Source organism: Cibotium barometz, chromosome 10, assembly GCF_041138505.1.
Source record: "Cibotium barometz isolate CiBa-2024 chromosome 10, ASM4113850v1, whole genome shotgun sequence".
Taxonomy (NCBI): Eukaryota; Viridiplantae; Streptophyta; class Polypodiopsida; order Cyatheales; family Cibotiaceae; genus Cibotium; species Cibotium barometz.
Genome location: NC_141055.1, coordinates 32,298,689 through 32,324,674, shown reverse-complemented (window position 1 = coordinate 32,324,674; position 25,986 = coordinate 32,298,689). Strand labels below are relative to the sequence as shown.

Here is a 25,986-nt window from a genome sequence, read left to right as displayed (position 1 = left end):
TATTGGATGCATGAATGAGTGGGTTGATGAGTGAATGGCAAGATTGAGCTTGTGTGTGTAAAGTCTATGTCAAGGTAGTGGTGTTCATAGCATTCTCTCCCGAAAGGGATAAGCTTCCATGCACCTAATCGAGTTGAATCCCCTAGCGATGAAAGGAGTGTTTATCATTCCATTGGTGAGCTAGGAGCGTAGTCTACTTGCCCATATTGCATATGTAGGGAGACGACCGTCTTTCCATTGGCGCCGCTGCCGAGGAAACGACCTATGGTTGGTTGAGGACCCTTGGCAGCCATTACAATCTAAACATTACTCTAAGCTGTTGTTGCAGGGAAGCACTAGTAGGCGACGAGTTTATTGGCCAAGGTAGAGCGGGCGAAGTTGTTGGCGAGGCGGCCATCCTTGATCTCCTTTACCTTCAGCTCGGCGAAGTCCTCGGGATCGTTAGCCAGGCCCAACGGGTCGAAGGTTCTGCCAGGGTAGATAGGATCGGTCACCTCCCCAAGGGGCCCGCTGGCGACTCGGTAGCCCTCCACGGCGCCCATGAGGACGACCTGGCAGGCCCAAATGGTGAGGATGCTCTGCGCATGGATAAGGCTTGGGTTGCCAAGGTAATCCAGGCCGCCGTCCGAGAAGATCTGCGAGCCAGACTTGAACCACACGGCCTCGCCAAACTTCACGCCGTTCTTGGCCAGGAGCTCTGGGGTTACGCAGCCCAAGGCGCCCAACATTGCCCAACAGGCGTGAATCACCTCCAGCTTCCGGTTCTTGGCAAATGTCTCCGGGTCAGCCGATTGACCTGCAGTGTCCCAACCATAGTCGCCGTGGCTATCACGAACGCGCGCCTCCCCGGCTCTCTGGAGAGCTCATTGGCGTGTTTGGACAGCAGCTGGCACTGAAGGCAGAGGAGCAGAGGAGGCGATAAGGTGCCGCAGTGCAGAGGAGCAGAGGAGGCGATAAGGTGGCCGGCACAAAAAACGGAGGCGATAAGGTGCCGGCGCATTAAATCAAGGTTAGTATTTTATTTTTTTATTTTATTTTTTTCTTTTAATTTTTTTCAATGTTTTCCGCGTACTAGGCAATTTTCATGTTTTTTGCATTTTTTTTAAAAAAAAATAAAAATAAAAAATAGAAAAAAAAAATAAAAATAAAAAATAATTTAAAAAATAAAAAATAATTTAAAAAATCTATAAATTATGTGTTTTCTTTAGAGTCCACATTTTTTGCATATTTTACATTTTTTAAATTTCTATAATTTTTTGCATAATTAGTGTAATTTACATAATTAGTATTTTTAGCATAATTCATATTTTTATGTAATTATTTAATATATATATATATATATATATATATATATATACTTACACACATATTCATGTTAGTTGCATTTAGTGGTTAGGTAGGGTTTAAAATATATATATATATATATATATATATAATAAAAAATAAAAAAAATTCTAAAATTAGACACTGCAACGTACTAAAAATAGCGTATGCATCTACGCTCGGGAACAATACTAGGGGGACGTAACACTAGTGCACCATCTAGGGTAACCACTCAAGGGAGCGGCACTCAATCGGTTGTTGGCAACTTGGAGAGCATTCTCGAGACATCTTCGGAGTCTCAAACACAGAGCCTCTCAAGAACCAAGAGTGATATTTCAATGGACGTAAACGAGTCATTTGGCATGAATAGACCATCCACACCCATTGGTATGGCAGATTCTGCTAATCCATTTGAAATCCTAAATGGGGAGTTGATTGACAACATGAGACTCCATTTCTTGTATACAAACGCGCATGGCGGTGAGATCTACAAAGATCCAATGAGCCGGTTTGTTGTTAAAATTACAGACATTCATTCTACGTTTGAACCAACACCATGGGTAAACTACCAAGACGATATGTACATGGGTAGAAATGGAGTACGCTACGAGGTCACCAAAAATCCTGAACAAGTGGATGCTTTGGGTGTACTTCAACCTAGCGCACAAGCAAAGCAGAAGAAGGAGCTTCCATCGGACCCAAATGTGCCAGGAACATCACGTAGACCTGGTACGCCCATTTCTTTACTTGAAGAATTGTTTTTCGACAGGAATTGGGAGGATAGAGAAAGAACGGGAAAAGAAAAAGAGACCAAGAAAAACCCATGGGACATAGTAAAAGAAATTCCAGTAGTTAAAATCTATCAAGACGACCTAATTAAAGAGGTGTATAAGGATGTGGTAGAAACCTACTATGCAACCACTAAGCACCCGAGCTTAGAGCTTCCAGTCACGCATACAATAACTGTAAAGCATCTAGAAGATTTCACTAAGCGTGTTCATGATAGATGGGGGAACGACTTTAGAACCCTTGAATGGCCAGAGGTTAGGGAAATGACATGGAAAGGAAGGCCCCTTTTCACTGAGGTGTCTACCTTAGACACGGCACGTCCAGATGAATCTGCCTTTCGAGGAAAAACACTAGCACCACCATGGGCTAGAACCCCAAGTGTGGCTCGACCAGCACCTTCCATGCGAACAACTGCTAAAGGACCAGTCTTTCCAACGATTGATCCTACGAGGAGACCCGGGGCTATTAGAGAATCTAGGGGAGAAGAAAGACCACGAGCAAGTGGATATGTACCTCCAAGAGAACCCCATAGACCAAGAGAACTGATATTTGAAGAGCCTAGAGTTAGAGGCCGAGACTCATATAGGAGACATGACGATGAATATTCTAGAAAAGTGAGACGATCTGCACTGCAAAAGCTTGTCAAGAAGTATGACGGATCCGGAGACCCATATGACCATATAGCAGCTTTTAAGCAAGCTATACATGCGGAGCAAGTCACGGATACGCATACGCAAATCGAAGGATTTGGCTTGACATTAGAGAGTAAGTCTTTATCATGGTTTCAGACTTTAGAGCCTGAGGCAAAGCGATCTTTCGATGGGCTGGAAAAGAGCTTTATAGCTGCGTTTTCAAAAACGGGAATTAAGCACAATGCGGTAGCTCAAATTTACACTTTTAAGCAAAAAGATCAAGAATCTGTGCGAGATTGCATAAATAGGCTAAAGCAGTACATCAATCGATGCCCTGACGATGAGAAGCCAAGCCAAGGAAGATTAATTTCTATCTTCCTGGAAGGCTTATGAAACAAGGCGCTTCACGCTCACTTGTACGCAAAGAAGCATGTCATCTTCAATGAGTGTTGCATGGATGCCATGGATTACGATGACAACTTTGACATGACTGGCATGGAAAACCAAGATAGTCATCCGGATGATAAACATAGCTCTAGGAAGGGCTCTGACTCTAGTGTGCCATTAGTTAATCCAGATCAGATTGCCGAGATAGTATTGAAAAAGATGGGACAATACTACAGACCTTCCTACCGACCCCAACCATCATACATGCATACTGTACCTACAAGCCCCTACGTCTGTGGAGGATGTGGAGGTAGCCATAAAACTGAGCAGTGCCCAACCTTCTCACCATTGGTTGGCAATCAACTAAAGAAGTGGTACCAGCTTTGTAAATGGAACTACACACATGTGACTTCGGACTGCAATCACATTGCGAGGATACAAAGGGAACAAGCAGCCAACTCTGCACCTAGACAGCAAGTTGTGAACCATGAGAGAACCTTAGTTGCTCAAGAGCAAGCATGGTCGGTGCTAGGAGCTCAACCTCCTCCACCGGGCACAGCTTCCTTTAGATATGTGGAATATGAGAATCCTGAATTAGGAATGGAGATGGTTAGCTCTCAACCATACTACATCAAAATGGAGCATCCTCTTGTCGAACCCTACTTTGAGAACCCAACCGGACCAAGCCTAGTTCATGACTTTAATGGAGACCCAAGCTCTTTGATGCTTATAGGATCTCAGCCAACCAAGACTCAAGGTTATCCCCAGCACCATATCCTACAAAGAGACTATACCCCACGCAACAAACAGGACCATGCTACGAATGTGGTGGACCACATTGGGCGAGAGAATGTCCAAACAAGAAACGACCCCTCTTAGCTAACATAGGCACAACATCTACGTTTCCACCTATAGAGAGGCTTTGCCAAGGGTGTAGCATTGACCATCTACCAAAGGATTGCTTGTTGAAGCCTGCGGGTCCGGCAACACAAAAAGCTAAAGCGCCCCTCAACTATGTTGAAGTGATTCCATCACCCACGACATGTGAGGAGGAGAACGAACTAGTGTCGCTAAGAGTAGTGACTAGAGCCCAAGTGCAAAAGAATGTCAAAGAGGTTGTTGAGAAACCCTATGAGATTAAGGTTCTATTCAAAGATGAAAAAGAGAGAAAGAAATCAACTCGACGTAAACCACGCAGCAAGGGGAGGAAGAAGTCGAAGGAGCAGAAGAGCTCTGATGGAGGAAACTCTATCCCAAAAGAGCTAGAAGGAATGTTGAAAACGAAACAAATCGGAGAGAAAACTCAAAATGAGCAAAAGGGAAAAGCATCCAAGTCTGAGGAAAGCTCAGGAGGATCAGTCCTTGTGGACAAGGTGTACGAGCCTTTAGATGCAGCGCTACAAGCGTATAATAGTAGGATCACAGCTCTGACTAAGCTGCCTAAGAAGTTGCAAGAATATCCCAACCCTTGTGAAGAGAGAATCAACTTGGCTATCCATAAGCAGTTGATTAGGGATACTCAGACTCTAAGAGACGGCCCACCACCTATGTACGCAAGAGGACCTGCTTCTCTGAAGCCTAACTTAGAGATGATACTAGAAGCCACGCCAAGTATGGAAAAGAGAAGTGATGTTGTATCTCTACATTTCCCAGAAATGCCTGAAGGAGATGATTTACCTCATACCAATGCAAACAAGTCAAAACCATTGACTACCGCGGATTTTGGAGATGAAATTCCTGAAATAGAAGAAGCAGCAGCAAGGGAGATGTGGGAAGCGATGCAAAAACAAGTTGAGGATCTAGCATCTTCTGACAAGTCACCACCGTTTTCTATAGTAGAATTCTCGAATCAAAGGGTTCAAGAATTAGATGCTTTATCTCTACCAGATGATGCTCAGACTGTTGTCTCAGCTCAGAGCAACAAGCTCACATGCAAGACACTGCCCTCATATTTAGAACTGTACGAATCACATAGCCAAATCATGCGAGTACCATCAATGACACGACAACCTCATCAGGAACGAGACATAGGGAGTTTGCAAGCTTTAATGTCGGCACCGGTTACGTGTACCATTCCACTCGCAGAGTTCTTAAAGCTTAGGCCAAGATTGTGGGGAGAAGTGGCTACACAATTAACTGAGCAAGGATTGTGGAACCAGAACATCCAGGTTAAGGAGTTGTTGAAGGCAAAGGCTTCTGAGCTAATGCTTAAGCAAACAATTCTGGCTCCCGTGAACAAAGTTGGCAAGCATTGTGAAGACGACGAAGGAAATACTACGCTTCATGTGGAGATCAACAAGATTGAATCTATAGCTATTCTAGATAGCGGAGCAGGGGTGAGTATAGCAACAAAAACTGTATGGGAAATGTGGGGAAAACCTGCAATTAGAAGTACAAGGATGAGTTTGCAATTGGCAGACGGAAATCTAGAGAGTCCCATAGGATTGCTTGAGAACGTTATAGTCAAGTCATGTGGCATTGAGTACGGACATACCTTTGCTATCGTAGACTTTGGCAAGAACACAAATTACGAAGTGATCCTAGGAAGGCCATTCATGCGCCAATTCAAAATGATTCATACATGAGAATGTAACCACGAGGGTGAATCTGAAAAACCATGCTTATCGAGATGTGACGCACTCTCCGGTGGATGAGTTTGAACAAGCATGAGTCTAAAGACGTGATTCTAGAGGCATAAGTCTAAAGAAGTGAGCCCAGACAAAAAAAAAACAAAAAAAACAAAAAACAAGTCGAACAAAAAAAATGTAGCTTGAGCATAGAATAGACGTGACTGAAATCATTTTTAGACCTACTTCAAGAATCACTAGAGAGATCACTTTACTAGAGTAAAACCCTTTGATGCACTACTCGATCCATAGTAATTGTTGAAAACAATAATAATCTTTATTGTAGTGCATCAAACCTTACCTCAAGCTCAACCATCTTCAGTCCTAACAAACAATAATCATGCAACAAAGTGCTCCCCTATTAAGAAGGCAAGTGACTCCTTTGGATCTACCGCAAGCAGAGTAATTATAAAAACTTGTTTTTTTATGGTGTTGTTTGAAAACCTAAGGATTGAACTCCTACTATTAAAAAAAGTGTAAATAACTTTAATAAGGGGTGTTCACATGGGTGTTGAAAGGCTTTGTATGAGCACTTCAAATTGGGCTTCTTCAGCACACATGATGTGTGTAAGGATGTTTTCATCATCAAATTTCATATAAAATCTTGGGCATCTACTACATCATCTGTCAGGATCTTTGTACCACTTGAATAGAGATTTAACAAACTCATACGCTTAAAATCCATTAGCTCAAGACTCTCCACAAATTAACGACAAAAGCATAGCATAAACAAATAATTGACAACAAGCATGAAAAATAACCATCAACAAGAGTATTGGGTTGAATCTCCCCTGGCGTGAGAAGATCTCACCCATATTTTTTGTATTGATTATTTATCGTACCCCTTTACAAAATCAGCTCCCTTACAAAAATAGCTCAAGGCTTGCAACACAACATGTGCACAAAAATAGCAAAAGGGGTAATAATAATGTTTGAGCCTATATCAAAAAGGTAAGCATGCCAAAATGATATGCACAAGAACATTGACAAAGCCAATAAATACTAGAATATGAATTTGCTAAATGGGTGCTACACGCTCTTGGAGATCTCATTGCAGTCAACACATGTCCCACTCGAACTAATGTCTGTCGCTCAAATATCGCATGTCCATAAAATAAATGCCAGCACACAGCTAATTAATAAATAAATCCTAACCATTTAAATTGTGTACACACAATTGACCAAACACAAAATGTACCCCCGATAAGCATACATCACACATATGGAATTAAATAATTGTCACCCACATTCTAATGCGTGAGTAATGATATGCTTGTAAGCACACAGCATGGAATGCATCCTAACATTCCTTCTTGCTCGGGTTGCAACTAACCTCAGTTACATGTTTGGTAAGAGCGGACGAGATTTGGGAAAAAATGGAAAAACCGCGTAGGTATCCATCTAGCATTTTCAATAGGATGGTTCTTGAAGGTCACAAGATACTTGACATAAGTGTTGCCAGTGCGTGTAGTGGTGGTCTCATGGTCAATAATAGACTCAAGTTCTAGATGTTCTTCTTCATCTACTAATTCGGGAGGTTCTTCTAGCATAGGATGAGAAGGTAGAGGTCCCTTGAATGGTCTCAAAAGACTGACATGGAAAGAATTATAAATATGTCAATTAGAAGGTAGCTCTAATTTAAAGGCATTGTCATCAATCTTTGCAATGATCTTGAAAGGTCCATAAAATCTAGGAGCTAGCTTAACTACAGGGTTGGTCTCTATAGACTTGAGTCTCCTTTTCTCAATGCAAAGAAGTACATAGTCGCCTTCGTTGAAGATGACATGCTTGCATTTACGATTCGCATATTTCTTGTACTTTTCTTGAGCTTTTTGAATGTTCTCTTTCACTAAACTATGGATTTGTTCAAAGTCTCTAACAAATGAGTCTTTAGCCTCTATAGAATGTGAAAGATGAGTCGTAGGAGTTGGCAAAGCCTTTCCATAGACTATCTCAAAAGGTGCTTTCTTGGTAGTAGTGTGAGGACAGTTGTTATATGCAAATTGCAAAATGTATAAATACTTGTCCCCCACTACTTAAGTTGAGATGAAACATAGGATCTAAGCAAATCAAGAATGGTGCTATTTGTAACTTTAGTTTGACCATTTGACTCAGGATGGAAAGCACTAGAAAAATCAAGTTTTGTACCAAGATTGTCAAACAATGTAGTCTAGAAATCACTACAAAACTTTCTATCTCTATCAGAGACAATAATCTTAGGTAATCCATGATGCACAAAGAGTTGTTTAATGAACATATGTGCAGCTTGATAAGTAGTTAATGTCTTTTTGCAAGGAATGAAATAAGCATGTTTGCTAAATCTATCAACAATACAAATTATGTCATTCTTGCTAGCAGTCAAAGGAAAAATAAAAATGAAATCCATGCTTATTTGTTCCCAAGGTTTATTGGGAATGGGTAAAGGCATAAGCAATCCAAATTTCTTTCCTTTATGATTTTTTATCTTTTGACATATAGCACATTCAGAAACAAACTTTGCAATGTCACAACACATGTTAGGCCAAAAGAAATCTGTAGCAACAATTTGAAAAGTAGAAGAGACACCTCTATGTCCAACATAAGAAGGTTGATGAGATTCTTCAATGATGACTCACCTAAATGGTCGAGTGATGCACAATTTCTTTTGAAAGAACAAAAATTCATCATCATATGAGTAATCTAAATGTGGCAACCAATCATTATCCTTTATTTTATTATATGAATTAGAAAAATCAAAATCAATTTCATAGGCTCCTTTCATGTTATCAAATGAAATACCCTCAATAACAAATATGTTATTAATGCTAGGTCTCCTAATCAAAGCATTAACAACAACATTTTTGTGTATAGGAGTGTATTGAATAGCTGGTTGAAAACTTTGAATAAAAGATGCCTACTTAATATGTCTATCTAAAATCAAAGGTAGTGAAAGTAAGTGTTTGATGCTTTGTTGATCAGTTTTAATAATAAATTTTGAACCCATGAGATAATGCTTCCAAATTTTTAATGCATGCACGACAACAATCAATTCTTTGTCATAAATGCTATAATTAATCTTAGATGGTTTCAATTTCCTACTCTCAAAGGCAGTGGGATGATTGTCTTACGTAAGTACAGCACCAATTCCATATCCACTAGCATCAGTGTGACTACTACAAAGAATGGTATAAAAAAATTAGGTAGTGTCAATGCAGGTGCATGTGTAAGTGCATACTTAAGAGCATTGTGCGCTTTTGCCACACAGGTCGTAGCTGGGGACTTGCCGGACACCGTATGCGAGCCACGAATGGCTGCAAGGGAAGGAAGCTCAAAACAGAATGCAAAAGGTGTGTCACTCATTGCTTAACTGCCGCCTTGAAGGATTCCCGCGTCGCACCTGTGAAGGAGGAGCCGCCGTCGTCGCCGCTCTACCGCTTCGCCGTCTCGCCGCCGTGCCGCTACACAGTGCGCTCGATCGCTCTCTCACTCTCTCTCTCTCTCTCTCTCACACATACGCAGGAGAAGGAAACCAAGGAGATAAGGCAAGAGCACTCTTGTATTCACAACACATGAGAATGAGGATTTTAGGGTTACATTTGACTCTTATAGGTGACTTGGCCGTTCACACTTGGGCGCCCATACATGGCCGGCCGATCCTAACCCTTATCCTACTGACATTCAAGGTGCGCCTCTCATCGGCGATCACCCAATCCCTTTATCCTTAACATATGGTGCCGACAAGCCCGGCCCATGACTCAGAATATTTAAATAAATGACGTAAAACATAGTACGTCTCAATGTCCGTCTCATGGGTTAACATGCCCCCCTTCCTGATGTAGATTCCGTCCTCGGAAGCTATGGTATGGTAAGCTCGATAGGGTTGTTGTGGTGGACCGTCTGCAAAATAGGAAAGTAGAGTGAAAGTATGCTGGAATTCAAAAGATATAAAGTGTGTAAATTCAAGCATGTTAAACCACAATGGATGTTGCTATGAGAACTTAGTTTAAGGGTCACATGAATGAGCTAGTGTAGCAAATTAACAGGAGTTCAAAATTATTGAAAGTAAATCAAGAGTAAGCAAGGTGTCAAAGGTTAATCAAGGTTTATAAATTGGCCTAAGTCAAGGAAAATAACCAAGCTTAATAAATAAACAGATGACCACACTGTGTCTACTCTAAGAACAAGTTAATACGACAAGCCTTGGGACACAAGAAACATCAGAGTTACAGGAGCTTTTTGCCTTCTTTTTTTTTTTTAAAATGCACGTGACAATTTTTACACACAATGGCGACCTTCCTAAGGCAAAACTAACATCGATCCTGGTACCATGTTTAACACAAGGCATTATCCAGGAATCTATTAGCTCACTTTAGGCAAAGCTACCCCCTACCAACCAAGGCATCGGTCTGGAGTAGAATACTCCTCGCCTACCAAGTATCAATAAGGCGATAGGCCAACATTTAAGCACATCATAGACTTGTATTGCCATTTATTGTAGGCTTTTTTTTTAAATCTATTTCTTTTGATCTTCGCTCCTGAACTATAATTTGTCTTGCATCCTTTCGACAAAGGGGTAATAGCTATGTCTTAGAGGTCAACACACATATGGCCAGGTGTCAAACATTAAGATGGTTTGACCCTAGACCTAAGACAATCGTATTCCAAGGTTAACTAAAGACGTCATGCTGCCTAGAATATTTCCAATAAAGTTAAGCTCATTAATGATTTACACTAGCATGCAAGCAACTTCAAAAACTAAGTAGTACATTGACAATTTCCATGTGGTCATGCATTATAGTTTATGTAATTGATTGAACAGTAAAAACGAAAGAGAGTGGGTATGGAAGAATTACACCTATAATTGGAGATCTCCTTGATTTGACGAGACAGCTTGCAATTTGATGTAGATATATTTTGATGAACGTTGCGGCAGTCTCAGGACTTGAAAGCGAACCCACCTCAAACTTTTCAACCTGTACAATCAACTAACAAGCACTATACCTCGAGAGGCACATCAGTGTGAAAATTTCAAGACTTGTTTAAGGAATCTAAACTAGAAAAAACTTGGAAACGCTAATCTACCTACCAGTCACCACACTACTACTGAGGATACGGTAAGAGGATGTTGTAGAGTCCTGGCTCTAGCCCTAAGGCTAAGCCTCTATCCGCATCATCCAAACAAATAAAGTCAACCTCAGTAGTGCCATGAGTTTCATCCGTCTATTCATCATTGTCAGATATTTCTTTTTCATTTTCCCATCCACATAAACTCATCAAAAATGTAACCATGCGAGGATAGTCATCTTGTAGAAAAGGAAAGCATTGGGCTATCGGGGATATGTCCTCTACGGAGTAGGGTCAGTCATGGTCAATAGGCGAATTAGCCATTCTAATTCCTCAACATTTTCTTCTCTGGCTAGTACATCTATATGATCCCATTCAGTTTCAATTACAGGATAGCACATGTGGAATATCTGAGAAAGGTACAGATGATACCTCTCACCAAAGGTAGGAGTGGATGAAGTGTATGATGATCGGGCATCTGCCATATCTGCAAACACAGATATAGCATCAGTAGGTTTATGACAGGTCAATCTAGTTCTTGATTGTATACGGATATTTCTCTTGTTTTTGTGCTCTTGCTCTTTTTACTATTTTTGTTTTTCTCTTTTCTTTTCTATGTATGAAGCTATATATATACATCCCCTTGAATTTGGCAATTACATGGTCAGGGGAGAAGGTTAAGGAGGAAGCAATAGAATTTCGAGCATGAGTACATGCTCCCCCTTTCCTTGGGTAGATCATATTATTTGCAATGATGTTGCAGCCTCTTGGAACCAATTTGTCCAGCGGGTCATAGGTTGTGATGTGGGCAGATAGCTTTTTATGACTCTTGTGGCCACATCCAATTGCAGAGATGATAGTGTACGCTCCCATTGACGAATGGAGGAAATGGTTTCCGACGATACTATTACAAGGGGAGACGTAGACTCATCGGTTTTTTGTTGGGTGTTGACAAGAGTAGGTGTAGAGCATGTAGAAACTTCTATATGAGTGTGTGCCTGGCATGAGGAGCTAGAAGCTTCATGTGGCTCCCCCCTTCCTGAGCTAGGTGGTAATGATCGATATCGTTTGGGAATCCAAACTAACTTTGGAAGAAGTGGTGCAGAGCACTCTATTACCTTTCCCTTACCACGGTCTTGAATTGTCATTGGGGTGGCAACAATTGATTTACAAGGTTTTACAGGTGATGTAGAGGGATTTAACTTATGTTTAGGGACCCAAATCTGGTCATTCCCCTCGTAGTACCCTTGGGCTACTAATAATTTTTTAGGGATCCATCGCGATGTTACATTGCCCTTTCTCGGGTGGGTAGCTGCTTTCCTTTTACGAGGCTTCTTGGTGGTTGAACGAGATTGAGCAGGGGAAGTAGCTGTTAACGAAGCTTTGGGAACCCATTTGTATGTACTCTTTGGCATAGTAAGCGAAGCTTTAGGGACCACCTTGCCTGTTTCCACTCTTGGCATTGAAGCGTTAGAGGGGTGGCCAACAATCGAAGATGGTTTTGCCACTGGACTTTGTGATTTTTCATTATCTAATATTTGAGTGGATGACTTAGGTGCGGGATTTTGAGCGGTCAGACCTAGTGTTGGTTCTTGCGTTGTGACTCGTCTAGTTGCCCAATCGATATTGCACTTGGTGGCCATCATCCATTTGCGCCCTAAGATTACAGTCCCTTCCATGGTACCAGCAGGCATAACCAAAAAGCTTTGAATTATGGTTCCCTTGTCATAAGCAACCGGAGTGTGCAGAATTCCTGAGACAGGGGTTTTCTTCTTGTTGATTCCTTGAACTTGGATAGAACTCTTGGATAAAGGTGGTTTTCCAAGTTGGCACCACACACCATATGATAGCAAATTGTGTTGAGCTCCTGTATCCAATAATGCATTATAATTTACCTCCCCGTAAGGACTCTGCAACTCAATTGGGTATCTTAGAGGTGGGTCAGATTCCAGTGCATCCTCCTCCGCTTCCTCGAAAAATACTTGCGTAATTCCCAAGTTGGCTTCTCGTTGTCGCCTAGCACGCTGTTGACGTTCTTTTGCTTCGACTCTTGCTTATACCTTTTTAAGCTCAGCTTGTTCTTTGGCTGCCTTCTTTTGATGGATTGCATGTAACTCCTCTTGGCTCAGGGGGTCATAGTACCTTTTGAATTTGCTCCCATTAAGGAATCCAATGGTTTCAACTCTGTCGAGAGTCTCCACTCTGATGATACCTTGCGGGGTAATTTCACATACTCTATATGGTCCCTTACCAGCATATTTGAGCTTCTTCTTTTCGTTTCGCACTCCATACATCAGGACTTTATCCCCAACCTTGATGTCCTTGTCCTTTAGATGGCGATCAAACCATTTTTTCCTTCTATCCTTCTCCACAAGGGCATTGTATATACAGCCAATTGTCTTTCTTCGTTTAGCCTCTCAAGGATATATAGACGCTCTACTAAGGGATTACCATCCCAACCCTCTTGAGTAGCAACACGAAGACTAGGAATGACAAATTCCCACAGCATGACTGCTTCTTGGCCATATACCATTTTGAATGGTGTGCAATTAATAGCCACTTTGTACGCAGTACGATAGGCCCATAAAGCTGTCGTAAGCTTTAGATCCCAATCCGTGCGATGAGCTTCAACTGTCTTTGTCAAAATAGAGATTAAAGTCTTGTTGGTACTCTCGGCTTGGCCATTCGCTTGCGGATAGTAAGGAGTAGATTATGATGGGATATCATGAAATTTGTTGTGAGCTCCTTAATCACTTCATTTATAAAATGCGTACCATTGTCGCTCACAAGTTCAAAAGGACAACCGAATCGTGTGATTATATTTTCAAAGAGGAACTTGGCTGTTGTCCTTGCATCTGCCTTACATGTCGCTTTCACTTTAGCCCATTTGGTCATATAGTCAGTGGCCACAATAATATAGCGAGATTGTGTGTTTCGGGCCGCTGGGCTAATCGGACCTACAAAGTCTAAACCCCACTTTTCAAATGGTTGGTTTACTTTGATCGGATGTAGGGGCATCTGATCTTTCCTCAGGGGTTTCTTATATCGTTGGCATTCATCGCAACCCTTCACAAAGAGTGATGCGTCTTGGAACATAGTGGGCCACCAATACCCTGATTGTAAGATCTTTCGCACAGTTGAGTCTCCTGAGAAGTGACCACCGGCTACGCCCATATGTGCCTCTTGCAAAATGTATAGATACTCATCCTCTCGGGCACAACGCCTAAGAACGTCATCCTTTCCTCTTTTATAAAGAGTCCCGGCTATCAGGCAATAGGGTTCGCATTCTTTGATCAGCTTTCGAGCTAGATCTTTACGAAGCTCCTTGGGTGGAAAGCCATTAACCAAAAAGTTAACAATCTTCTCACTCCATTCAGGCATTGTCTCCACCATGAACAGGGAAGTGTCAGGTAAGTCATCATCAACCCCTGTAGGAGCCTCACCATTGGGTATGCGAGACAAATGATCAGCCATAACATGTTTCTTGCCAGGTCTCACAACGACCGTGAAATCAAACTCAAGAAGAATCAATAGCCATCGTGTGATTCTTCCTGTGGAGCATGGTTTGTTTACCAGATACAACAATGCTTGATGATCCACATAGAAAACAAACTTGGTGGCAAGGAGGTAATAACGAAATTTCCTTACTGCATATATCATTGCCAACCCTTCTCGCTCTGTAGTGGTGTAGTTCATCTCAGCATCGTTCAACTGTGGCGACTGGCAAAGCTAATGGGGTAGTCTAGCTTGTGTTCTCCAGGTTGAGTTAACACACACCCAATAGCAAAGTTTGATGCATCAATATGCACATGGAAGAGTAAATCCCAGTTAGGCATTCTCAAGATTGGAGCACTCGCCAAGGCTTTCTTTAATAGCTCATAGGCACGGTCACATTCTTTGGTCCAAATAAACTCGATGAGAAGCTTATACAATGGTCGAGCTATCTCGGCGAAGAAGAGAATAAACCTTCGATAATAACCAACGTGGCCCATAAAGCGTTGGACTCCCTTGTAGTTGGTGGGTGGTGGCAATTCCAGAATGACCTTGATTTTACTCTCGTCAGTGGAAATCCCATTTTTGGACACTATATGCCCTAAGATAACCCCGTGTTTAACCCAGAATTGGCATTTGAAAGGATTCAAGGAGATGCGATATAATCTACACCTTTCAAATATTTTTCGTAAACACATCAAGTGCTCATCCCAAGAGGAATGAACACAAAGATCATCTAAGAAAGCTTCACAGAAGTCCCTTAGATATTCCTTAAAGGCCGTGTTTATCAATCGTTGGAATGTTGCAGGTGCATTGGTCAAGCCAAAGGCCATGACGCGAAAGGCAAACACTCCAAACTCCGTGATAAATGCTGTTTTAGCTTGGTCCTCGACTGCAATTGTGATCTGATTGTAACCCGAGTACCCATCTAAAAAGCTATATGCCTCCTTGCCTACCACTCTTTCAAGCACATGTTCAGAATATGGCAAGGGGTAATGATCCCTTCTGGTGGCTGCATTAACCTTTTTGAGGTCAACGCAGACTCTGAGTTTCCCATTCTTTTTTGGTACGATGACTATCGGAGAAACCCATTCTGAGTGCTCAATAGGATATATGAATCCACATTTTACCAGCTTTTCAATTTCCTCTTGTACAATCTTTGCATACTTAGGATTCATTGGGTAGGGACGTTGCTGGACTGGTTTAGCAGTGCTAATCATTGGAATCGTGTGTTGCACCACCGAGGGTGGGACACCCTTCATATCATGATATGTCCAGGCAAATATGTCCTTGAATTCCTTAAGAAGCTTCGTAAGTGCAGCTTCTTCCGCCTTGGTGAGGTCTTGAGCAATAAAAACTGGTTTAGACTCCTCACCCGGATCTGCTAAGTCTATCTCCTTGACTACCGCAGGGCCATCGTAGACACCGCTACTCCCATTGGTAGGCGTTCGTTGGGCTTTTGTGTTGACTACTTTACGTTCCCCTGTGGTGAATGATTTGAAATGCTCGGGTGCGGGGTGTAAGTCTACTGGTTCTTGTTGTGCCAGGTTTTTTTCTTTCAATTCCGCTTCCCTTTGTTGTTGAGCCAACTCTTGGTTTTGCCGCCTTCTTGCAGTACGACTTAGTTTCGGCTTCTCTTCGATTTCTAATTGGGCGACGTCATGAGGTTGCGGAATACACCACATGACACTTTGGAGGTATTGTCCCCAATTATCCGCTATCTTCCGATGAGCATCAATGGCTCCTACATAACTAAGCCATTCTACAGTGGATCTTTCCTTGTTTATTGCAGTGCGTACATTAGCTCGATAGCGTTGGCGCTTATGTCTCGTTTTCTTCTTACCAAGTTTTTGATTTTTGTTTCTATCAGATTCGAACTCACTTGGTCGATCTTCACTTGTGTCCCCCTCACTTTCGGATGAACTGCAGGAGGTCACTGTCCTAGGCCTTGAGCACCTTGCTTCCACATTTGGGTGAATATTTGATTCATTTTCCCCATCAAGCTCAGGGTCAGTTTCTTCTTGAGATTCATACTCAGAGTTGCATTGGTCAGAGTCTTCGCTACTTTCAGTGTCGGTGGAGTTTGCCACGTTATCGCCATCAGGAGTCAAGTGCATAACACCTATCATGTTTATTGGCACTAACGGTGGCATATCTTGCCCCTCAGTAGGTGTTACCCAACTTGTGCCTCTATTTTCCCATGTGTCTATGGTTGCCGCTAGGTGTACCCAATCCACGTTATCTGACTCAGTCATACCCGGTAGGACATCCATATAAGGAGAATCTTTCCCATCATCAGTCTCTTTTTTGCATGTATAGCAATACCTTAATGGGGCGGAGTGAATAGTGGTATCCGATCGATTATCAATGATAACCTTGCTTCCTAAAGGATGTGCACGACCATTCTCAAGATCAACTCGAATGACAGAGTCGTGGAATTGTAGGTAGACATGGTTTTTCGACCAGTCATGTATCATTTGTGCTTCCCTCATGAAAGGACGTCCTAAGATCATTTGATATGACATAGGATGCTTGGAGAAATCCATTACAATGAAGGTATGTTTTACCTTGTATCCCAGGACCTTGATCTTAAGGTCCCTTAACATTCCAATAGGTTTAGCTATGGTTCCGTTTGCCATCTTAACCACTATGTTTGTGACTTCGAGGTGAGGCCTTCCCATAGATTCCCAACAGTTTTTAGTCACAATGCTCACTCCAGCACCACCATCAAGGATTCCCTTTAGAGTTAATCCCTTGGTAGTAATGGGGAGGGTTGCATTAGATTCGTCACCTTCAAAGTACTGTCCCAACTTGTTCACAGGTATTTCAACGACCGAGTCTTCATCTAGGTTGGGTTGTAGATCCCAATGTTCCCCTTCATCTTGAAGCGTGTCGGGTCTATCCATATTTGCAAATTGTGGTAACCCCGTCTTTAGTTCTCCATTGAGAAATGCCCGAAGAGCTAAGAATAGCTCAGGATCTCCGTATAATTTGGATATGATCGTGGTTCTGATCTCGGAGGACATGAAATCCATTAGCTTAGACACATTCAACGGTACTTTTCGAGACATCGCCCCTTGACTAGGGACTGGTGAAGATGGAATCACTTCCTCTTCAATGGGGTCAGGCATTCCCTCACTAAACATTCTTTCCAGCAAGAAGGGTGTTTGCCCACTTCCGGATGTCCTATCCTCACTTTCTTCCCGAATGATACTAGGTATAGCTAACGGTTTGTGGTTCCTGTGAGGCTGAACTTGCGTAGGAAACACTGTATCTGGAATTTTGACTTTTCTCGGGTTTGGTTCCAGTTCTCTTTGTGTTTCTTCCACCAAACCCCTTAAGTGTTGCACTTGTTCAATCTCCTCAACTGGGTTTGGGTAAGTACCAATCTTTTTCTTGAGGGTTTTTGGCCCACGTGGCTTGTCTTGGGGAGTCTCAGTCAGTTTGGGAGGTCGAGAGGGCATTAACTGACTTGGTTGTGGGGCCGAGGAAGTTTCCTTCTATTTTCCCTTATTTATGTACTCGCTTGATTCTCCTTTGTTGAGCTCCCGAGTGGGTTCCTCCCTTAAGTAGTGGCTTTGGTCCCCATGGTTTCTATTGAATCGGAATTATCTTCAGGATCATTCATATACACGGGGTCCTCTCCTGTCCCTATGTTAGTCTTTGAACTGGGCTTGGAGCTCGTGGCATTAAGCGATCTCTTTCGTCGTGTTTTCTTTTTCTTTGCTTGAGCGATTGATGCAGTATCCCTCTCTTCAAGAATGTAGTTTTGATTTTGAAGCATTGACCGTGTAACTACATTCGCGGGTACAACGGGTGTGGTTCCTCATGCTTGGTTGGTGACCTCAACCAAATTCAATGGCGTAATCTTGGGTGCATTAGGATTATGTGGACATTGAGCGATCAAATGATCTATGCCACAACGATTACATGTAAGTACCGGCATTCCCGATGTGCTCCCTTGACTTGGTTGCATTTGAGTAGCGATCTTCTGTAGCCTATTAGGGCACTCGGCTACACGATGCGGTCCTCCACACTCGTAGCATTGAAGAGGTGGTCTCCTCGCCAAGGTATTAAGGTTTTGCCCTCTTGTGGCGAGAGCAGCCGCTTGATATACCGGCTTGACTTGCCCGAAATGATCCTCCATGTAGTACTGGGGAATCATTTCAAACGTATCAATCCCGTATGGAGCAGTGGGGTCTATCTCCTCTTCATAATCCCCACACGCACTATGTGACTCACAACCCATCTGGTTTATAGGAGTAATCCTTGGTGGATGTGGAGGTTGTGGTCCTAGCACTGGCGGTGGTAACGGCACAGACTGGACTACATTCGGATTCCTTGGAACTATGTGCTGTGATAGTTGCTCGACAGGTTGTGCAGGCATTAGCGCGGGTACTTGAGGTGTGTTTGACCAGGCTAGTGGTGCCTGATTCACCAACATTCGCTTAAGTACTAGGCAATCTTTAGATTGATGGCCATACTTACCACATGCATTGCAATTCCCATTGAATTTGACTCTGAATGTGGGACATTCACTCGTGCTATGTGGTCCTAAGCACACCGAACACCATTGTTGCTCTCTCCTTGGGTACATATGGCTATTCTGAGGAGCTCGATTACCCCTAAAGTATTCTTGGAGAGCCTTAGTAAGGTCGGTCACAGACATTTCAGATATCTTGGGCTCCTTGGCAATAGGTTTTACTGTCACTCCCCTTCCTCGCGTTCAGCTTTTTAGAGTTGAGATGCTACCCCCCACCAAAGCACACCCTCGCGTATGTATTCTTTCAAGAACAATCTCTTGAGAGTGGGGTAGTGAGTGCGCTCTTCAACCCTTAAGGTTCGATACCAATCTCCGGCCTTCCTACTGAAGGTTAAGCCTAAGGCTTTACACTTGTGCAGTTCATTGTGCTCTTCCAAGGAATCACACACGTGTTCAAAGACTTCAATGTGCTTCCTAACATCCTCGTTACCACTGAAGTTTTGAGTGAGCTTAGCCACTTGTACTGCCTTGCTTCTAGGTTCTCTCTCAGGCATACCCCGCATGTTTTCTGCAATGGATCGTCCGATCGTCTGAGCAAATGCTGCGAGATCACCTAAGTGAGCAGGCATAGTTGGTGGAGGCACTTTTGGGATAGCCTGGCTGATAGGAGTTGGCGTTGGTCTGAGTATGTTGGTAAACGACGTAGGATATGATATGTGACTAGGCCTAGCTCCCCTTGGATAATGGTTATGATAAGGTGGTCGTGGAGCATACGCCATTGGCCTACTAAGAGGCATAGGAGCTACATGAGCATGAGTAGCAATAGGTACATAAGGCCGATAGGCACTACCATGCACTGTTGTAGGTACTGTTTCACTAGGTAGTGGTGTCGTACTAACTACAGTGGTAACAGGTGCGCTTTCTGTCATGCTCATCATTGGGGTAGGCATTGTGGATTCCCTAATGAAAAGTTGAGCCAAGGTTGGAAAGCTAAAGTTACTGCTCGTGGGCTCAACCTGCATTGAGACTCCAGGCGAAACAACATACGAAGGGTCTATGGGACTCACCGAGGGAGTCTCCACCAATTGTGATAAGGTTGGTTGTTTGGCCTTGCCCGTATCCAAAAACCTCATAGGACCAGTGGAAACTAGGTTCACTCCCCTATTTTGCCTCTCAAATTGGATAATTCTATGAATCATCTCACATATCATGTGTTGTTGCTCCTCTAGATTAGTGGCGCTAGATGTAGATCGTAGGACTTCTAACCAACCTACATGGTATGTGTAACCTGTGTATAGGTCAGTTAGAGTCTCTGTGTGTAGATCATATTCCCAATTTTCATTGAGAAATATCCCATCTAGACTTGGTGTGCCAAACGGTTCTCTTGAAGTGGACGCAATGTCACTTCTTATGGATTGGCTTCTAGGGACCTCTACTTTAGGAAGAGCATCGGAATGTGGTAGCTCAGTAGGGCCCTCATTAAACGAAGTGGGTAGAATATCCACATGGACACTCTTTGGGAGGGTAGGGTTTACATAAGATGTGAATGGCGAATCTACTACCCCTCCTTCCTCATTTACTTCGCTTGTCGCATGTTCAGAGCGTGTAGCTCTACTAAAGGTCTCTATTAGACGACTAAACATGCTAGATCCGGGTTGTGGGGCCCACACTGGCATGTTTTGGCTTGTCTCCTCAGGATTCTTTGTAGGGTGCCCTTCCATGGCTTCTGAGTCAGAGGATGAGTCACTATCCACTATTCGTGGATCTTGGGTTGCACTCCCTTGGGTTCCAACCGAAGGCCAAGATGCCAACGTGGAGGGATGGTATGAGCCTGCGTAGACTGAAACGCTTTCTAGTGGTTCAGGCTCTAGCACCCGACCAGAACGTAGATGCATGTGACGTGGGTACCCTACGTGCGTTGGTCACTACCCTTGAAACTCACACAAGTGGTTTCTTAGGTGTTTCGCACCCCGTTTTTACTTGTTTTTGGATTGTTTTTAACCCGTTTTTGACCCCCTTACTTACGGTCGAACCTGGACTAGGGCGTGTGATAGCTCGAAACGAGCGTATCGTTTAAAGGGTCCTAGTGTGCTTTACAGCACCGTGTTCGCCTATCCAGAGCTCCTGTAGTCCTCAAAACAGTCCGTTTCCTTTAGGGGAAAGGGGCAAAAGCCTATTTGCTTGTGGAGGAAAGGGTGAGGGCTTTATCCCACATGCTCACTTTACTCCTTGGGGAGTGGGCTACATATAGGGCACAACTTCCCATAAGCTCTCACTTGAAAGAAAGCTATGGAGGCTCACTCTCCTATATATATATATCAAAAGACCGAGGCCGGGGTCGTGGGTCAATTGGGGTTCTTTCTTTTCAAAATTTTTTTCTCCAATTAGAAAATCTTTCCTCTCCACATGTTTGGTTCTTTCTTCAAAAATAAAATTTATTTTTTATTTTTTAATTTTTTATATTTTTTTTTAAATTTTTTATTTTTTGTTTTTTTTTTGGAGATAAGTTTTCTGGAGTTTCTATCTAGAGTTCAGCCTTGGCCGCGGTGCAGTTCGCACACAGCACAGGTCTAGGGATTCAGAAATCCCCCCTCGCACGCAGAAAACCAGATAACAGAATGCACGCCCACACATGGAGCGGAAATATAACAAAAGAAACAGAAATGCAGAAGACAAATTGCAGAAACAAAGATTGGAAACCACAGAAACCCTCAACAGCAACACAGACGCCTTTCCTACAGTGTAAATTAAACTTCATGCAGGAGCCCGAGCTGCAAACTGGAGCTTGGTGTAGGGCAACTCCCCGGCAGCTGCGCCAAAAATGTGCGCTTTTGCCGCACAGGTCGTAGCTGGGGACTTGCCGGACACCGTATGCGAGCCACGAATGGCTGCAAGCATACAACCAGGGAAGGAAGCTCAAAACAGAATGCAAAAGGTGTGTCACTCACCGCTTAACTGCCGCCTTGAAGGATTCCCGCGTCGCACCTGTGAAGGAGGAGCCGCCCCGTCGCCACTCTACCGCTTCGTCGCCGCCGCCGTGCCGCTACACAGTGCGCTCAATCGCTCTCTCACTCTCTCTCTCTCTCTCTCTCTCTCACACACACACACGCAGGAGAAGGAAACCAAGGAGATAAGACAAGAGCACTCTTGTATTCACAACACATGAGAATGAGGATTTTAGGGTTACATTTGACTCTTATAGGTGACTTGGCCGTTCACACTTGGGCGCCCATACATGGCCGGCCGATCCTAACCCTTATCCTACTGACATTCAAGGTGCGCCTCTCATCGGCGATCACCCAATCCCTTTATCCTTAACATATGGTGCCGACAAGCCCGGCCCATGACTCAGAATATTTAAATAAATGACGTAAAACATAGTACGTCTCAATGTCCGTCATGGGTTAACAAGCATTAAAAGATTTCTCATGCATGTCAGTCCAATGATAAAGCTTAGCCTTTTTCAAGAGTTCAATCAAGTAATGGGCTTTGTAAGAAAAGTTTTTCACAAATCTCCTATAATATAAACACAATCCAAGAAAAGATCTTAATTCATGAATGTCCTTTGGTCTTGGCCAAGTTCTAATGGTCTCTATGTTCTTAGGGTTAACACAAATTCCATCAGCAGACACGATGTGCTCAAGGTACTCAATCTCTCTTTGGAAGAAATCACTCTTGTCGTCTGGATTGGCATAAAGTTGATTCTCCTTCAAAAGGTTGAACACTTTCTCTAAATGATGTTCGTGCTCGTCTTCATCTTTGCTAAAGACTAAAATATCATCAAAGAAGATAATCATGAAATTCTGATGCTTCAAGAATATACAGTTCATTATACGACTAAATGGAGCCGGAGCATTTTAGTAAGTCCGAATGGCAGTACTAAAAACTCATAATGACCCATTTGCATACAAAAGGCAGTCTTGTAAACATCCTCTTCGGCCATTCTAACTTGATGATAAACTAATTTAAGGTCAATCTTGGAAAATACCATAGCTCCTTTCAACTTGTCTAAGAGATCATCTACACGGGGTATAGGATACCTATTCTTGACAGTATTCTTATTCAAATCTCGATAGTCTATACACATGCAAAACGTTTCGTTCTTCTTTTTGACAAGGAGAACGGGTGCTCCGTATGGTGAGCTACTAGGCTTGATAAGTTTTCTATCAAGTAAGTCCTCTATCTGATTTTGGATCTCTTTTTGCTCTAAAAAGTTCACCCTATAAGGAGCTCTGTAAGGTGGGATGCTACCAGGAATAATGTCTATCCTATGGTCTGCTGGTCTCGAATTAGGTAAACCTGGTGGTAGCTCATTCATGAAACAATCCAAAAATTATGAAATGAATTGTTTGTGCGATGAGTCCTTAGGAGTTGGTTTAGAAGTAGTAAGCTCGTTAGCCAAGACTAATAAGTCTTCTCCTTTTTCCTCATGGCTCGCTTAGCCTGGGTGTGGCTAAGGAGTGCACATCTACTAGATTCCCTTAATCCTTTAAGATAGACATGCTCACCATTGAAATCAAATGATAAATCATGAGAGTTGTAATCAATGCATGGGTTTTGCTCATGTCTCCATGGCATACCAAGGATAACATCATATGAATGCAAAGGTGCAACAAGAAATGTGCGAGGTTGCGCGTAAGGTGTAATGGATAATATAACATCTTTCACTTCCCAAGTGCAATGGTATTTAATCCCTTGAAATGCAATTTTTATCTTGTACTTAGAAGAAACAACATCTAATTTAAGATCACGCACAAGCTTTTCGGAAATAAAATCATGTGTACTACCATCATCATGCAATATGTTTACTTCCTTACCCTTAATTATACCTTTCATTTTAAGAAGCATATGAAGAGAGACTTTCTTTTTAATGGGTTTAGGCATACTTTGATCATCGAATTCCTCTTCTTGTTTAGAATCACCCTCTTGCTCCCAAGAGAAAAGTCATTGTCATCCTCATCGTCTTCACCCTCAATCATGTTGACTCGAGCGGTGGGTTGCTTCTTTTTCTATGGGCAATTGATTGCACTGTGTCCTCGTTGTCCACATTAGCATCTCGTGATTTTAGGTACGAACACCTGCTTTGTCTTCACATCTTCACTCTTGTTAATGTTGTTGGCACTTTGTCTGTCATTGTTAGAAGCTATGCTTTTATTCGCATTAGAATTTCTGTCAAACTTATGATAAAGAACAAACTTTTTAAATTTGTTAGTATGAGACTCATGTAGTGGTTTGTTCTCCTTTGGGGCTCCATTATTTTGCTCACAATTGTGGGCTGAAGAGATAGCCATGGATAGAGACTGTGGTTGAAACATGTTAATCTCCGCCCTAAGTGTAGCCTTCAATCCGGCAATGAATTTCTACTTTTGGTCCTTCAATCATGCTCTCTCAATGGCTTGAAGTTGGATAAGTGTTTGCCAAAATTTATACATACATCTGCACAGTTTCTTTATCAAGTTGGCATAGTATATCCCATTGTTGATGTGCCTTGGCTTTGTATCAAGGTGGAAGAAAATTTTGTTTAATGAGCTTTTGAAATTCCTTTCCAAGTCCTTGGTCTATCTCGTCCTTGCTTGATGGTGTTCCACCATAGAGATGCACTTTCAACCAAATGGTTTGGCAACACATTTAACTTTGTCCTTCTCAGAAAATTCTTCCCCAAAAAAATAGGTATTAAGTTGACTAAGCCATGACAATACAATCTTTGGTTCCTTCTTACCATTAAAATTTTGAAAAGTGAATGCTTTTCGACTAATCTTCTTGCCTTTTCTTTCTTCTTGCTCTCAAAAAACCTCTTGGATGGTACGACGGATGTCCAATTGAGGCTCAACACTTCATTCATGTTTCTTGCTATGACTATTTTCTCCAATTCCATTCTTTTAGCTCTTTCTTGGTTGAGTTGAGCTTGAATAGATTGAAGTTGCTCCATGATTGTTGGGGGTTGTGGATTTGCCATGGTGTATGAATAAGAAGAATAATAAAATACACAAATTGATAATATTTACGATAAGCAAATGGAAAATAACTACGAAAAGTAATTCTTATTGCCTTGTTCAAAATTTGAACTAAGTCCGAAACTTTGTGGAATTCAACGTACAGATGAATCCGTCACCAAATGGTAGCCAATCCGTCAAGTAATACCAAAGCTAGTACCACACCATGGTAACGTACGAACTTTGAATTTTTGTGTGGAAGCTTTTTTAACCAAATTTGAAAATCTTGCAATTTTGAGATGCTATATTTTTTTCAGTGAAATGGGTATAAAAAACAAAGAATATTTTTTGTTTAAAGCCGAACCAAATTCGGATGAATTTGGGCTGATTTTGAAGGGTTTTTGACTTAGAAAAAAAGGCTCCACACATGAACCGCAACTTAGCTTTTAGGCTTTTTGTGCATGGAAAGAAATAGGATTTTTGTAAGCCATAGATCTTGTAGGTTCACCTCCACCATTGCGAATTCAAAATCTTCGATACTTGACGAAAGTATGCAAGTGTGGAGTACTTTCTGAGCAAGAGCCAAGCCAAAAACATCCAACGGAGCACATCTATCTTCAATCCGGAGCAGTTTGTAGATTTCTAGTGTAAGATTCCTCCCTCCAGCTTTTGAGGTGTGCAGGTGTAAGAACCTCCCCTTCTGATCTTATAATTACTCCCCTCTCTGAAATAAAAGAAAGATCTTGATTTACCCTATTTTGGCCTAGAGAGAGAAAATATTCTAGAGAGAGATTATTTAATTTTTAGATATTTTTGGATGGAAAAATATCTCTCCTTATTAAAATAAATTCTCCCAAAACAGAAGTTCAAAAAGATTTTCAAAAGGTGCATTAGAAATCAATTATAATCTGTTCAAAAGGCCTTATCCTAAGAGTCTAGATTTTTGAAAAAAATTAGATTAAGGTTCTGAGGGGCCAATTAGATTAATCCAAATGTAGGGAGACGATAAATTGAAGAAATAAAGAAAAACCCCCAAAAATGAGTAAATACTCACATAAGATGAAGAGTTGACTAAGGACAAGGATATTAGTTAAAAAAGAAGAGATATTTAGGGAAATGATGCATTTTTGGCACCTCAATGTAGGGGAATTCCCCTGATGAAGGAGGCGCCTATTTCACATGCATGGTTGAGTTTTAAACTCACAAATAATGAGATATTTTCATCTCTCCTCTCTCCTGCTTCAACTAGATCCAAAAAGTAAGCTAAACTGATCTAA

At 42.1% G+C, this 25,986-nt stretch overlaps 1 protein-coding gene across 1 annotated transcript; it reads right to left on the bottom strand.

Annotated features, from left to right (window-relative positions):
* Positions 1-335: 335 nt before the first annotated feature.
* Positions 336-23,755, bottom strand: LOC147634788 (chlorophyll a-b binding protein of LHCII type 1-like). The gene is made up of 2 exons (XM_086803297.1): positions 23,663-23,755; positions 336-854 (listed from the first exon to the last, which is right to left on the bottom strand). The coding sequence occupies exons 1-2, from the start codon at positions 23,753-23,755 to the stop codon at positions 336-338; spliced, it is 612 nt and encodes a 203-aa protein (XP_086659423.1).
* Between the last annotated feature and the right edge of the window lie 2,231 nt (positions 23,756-25,986).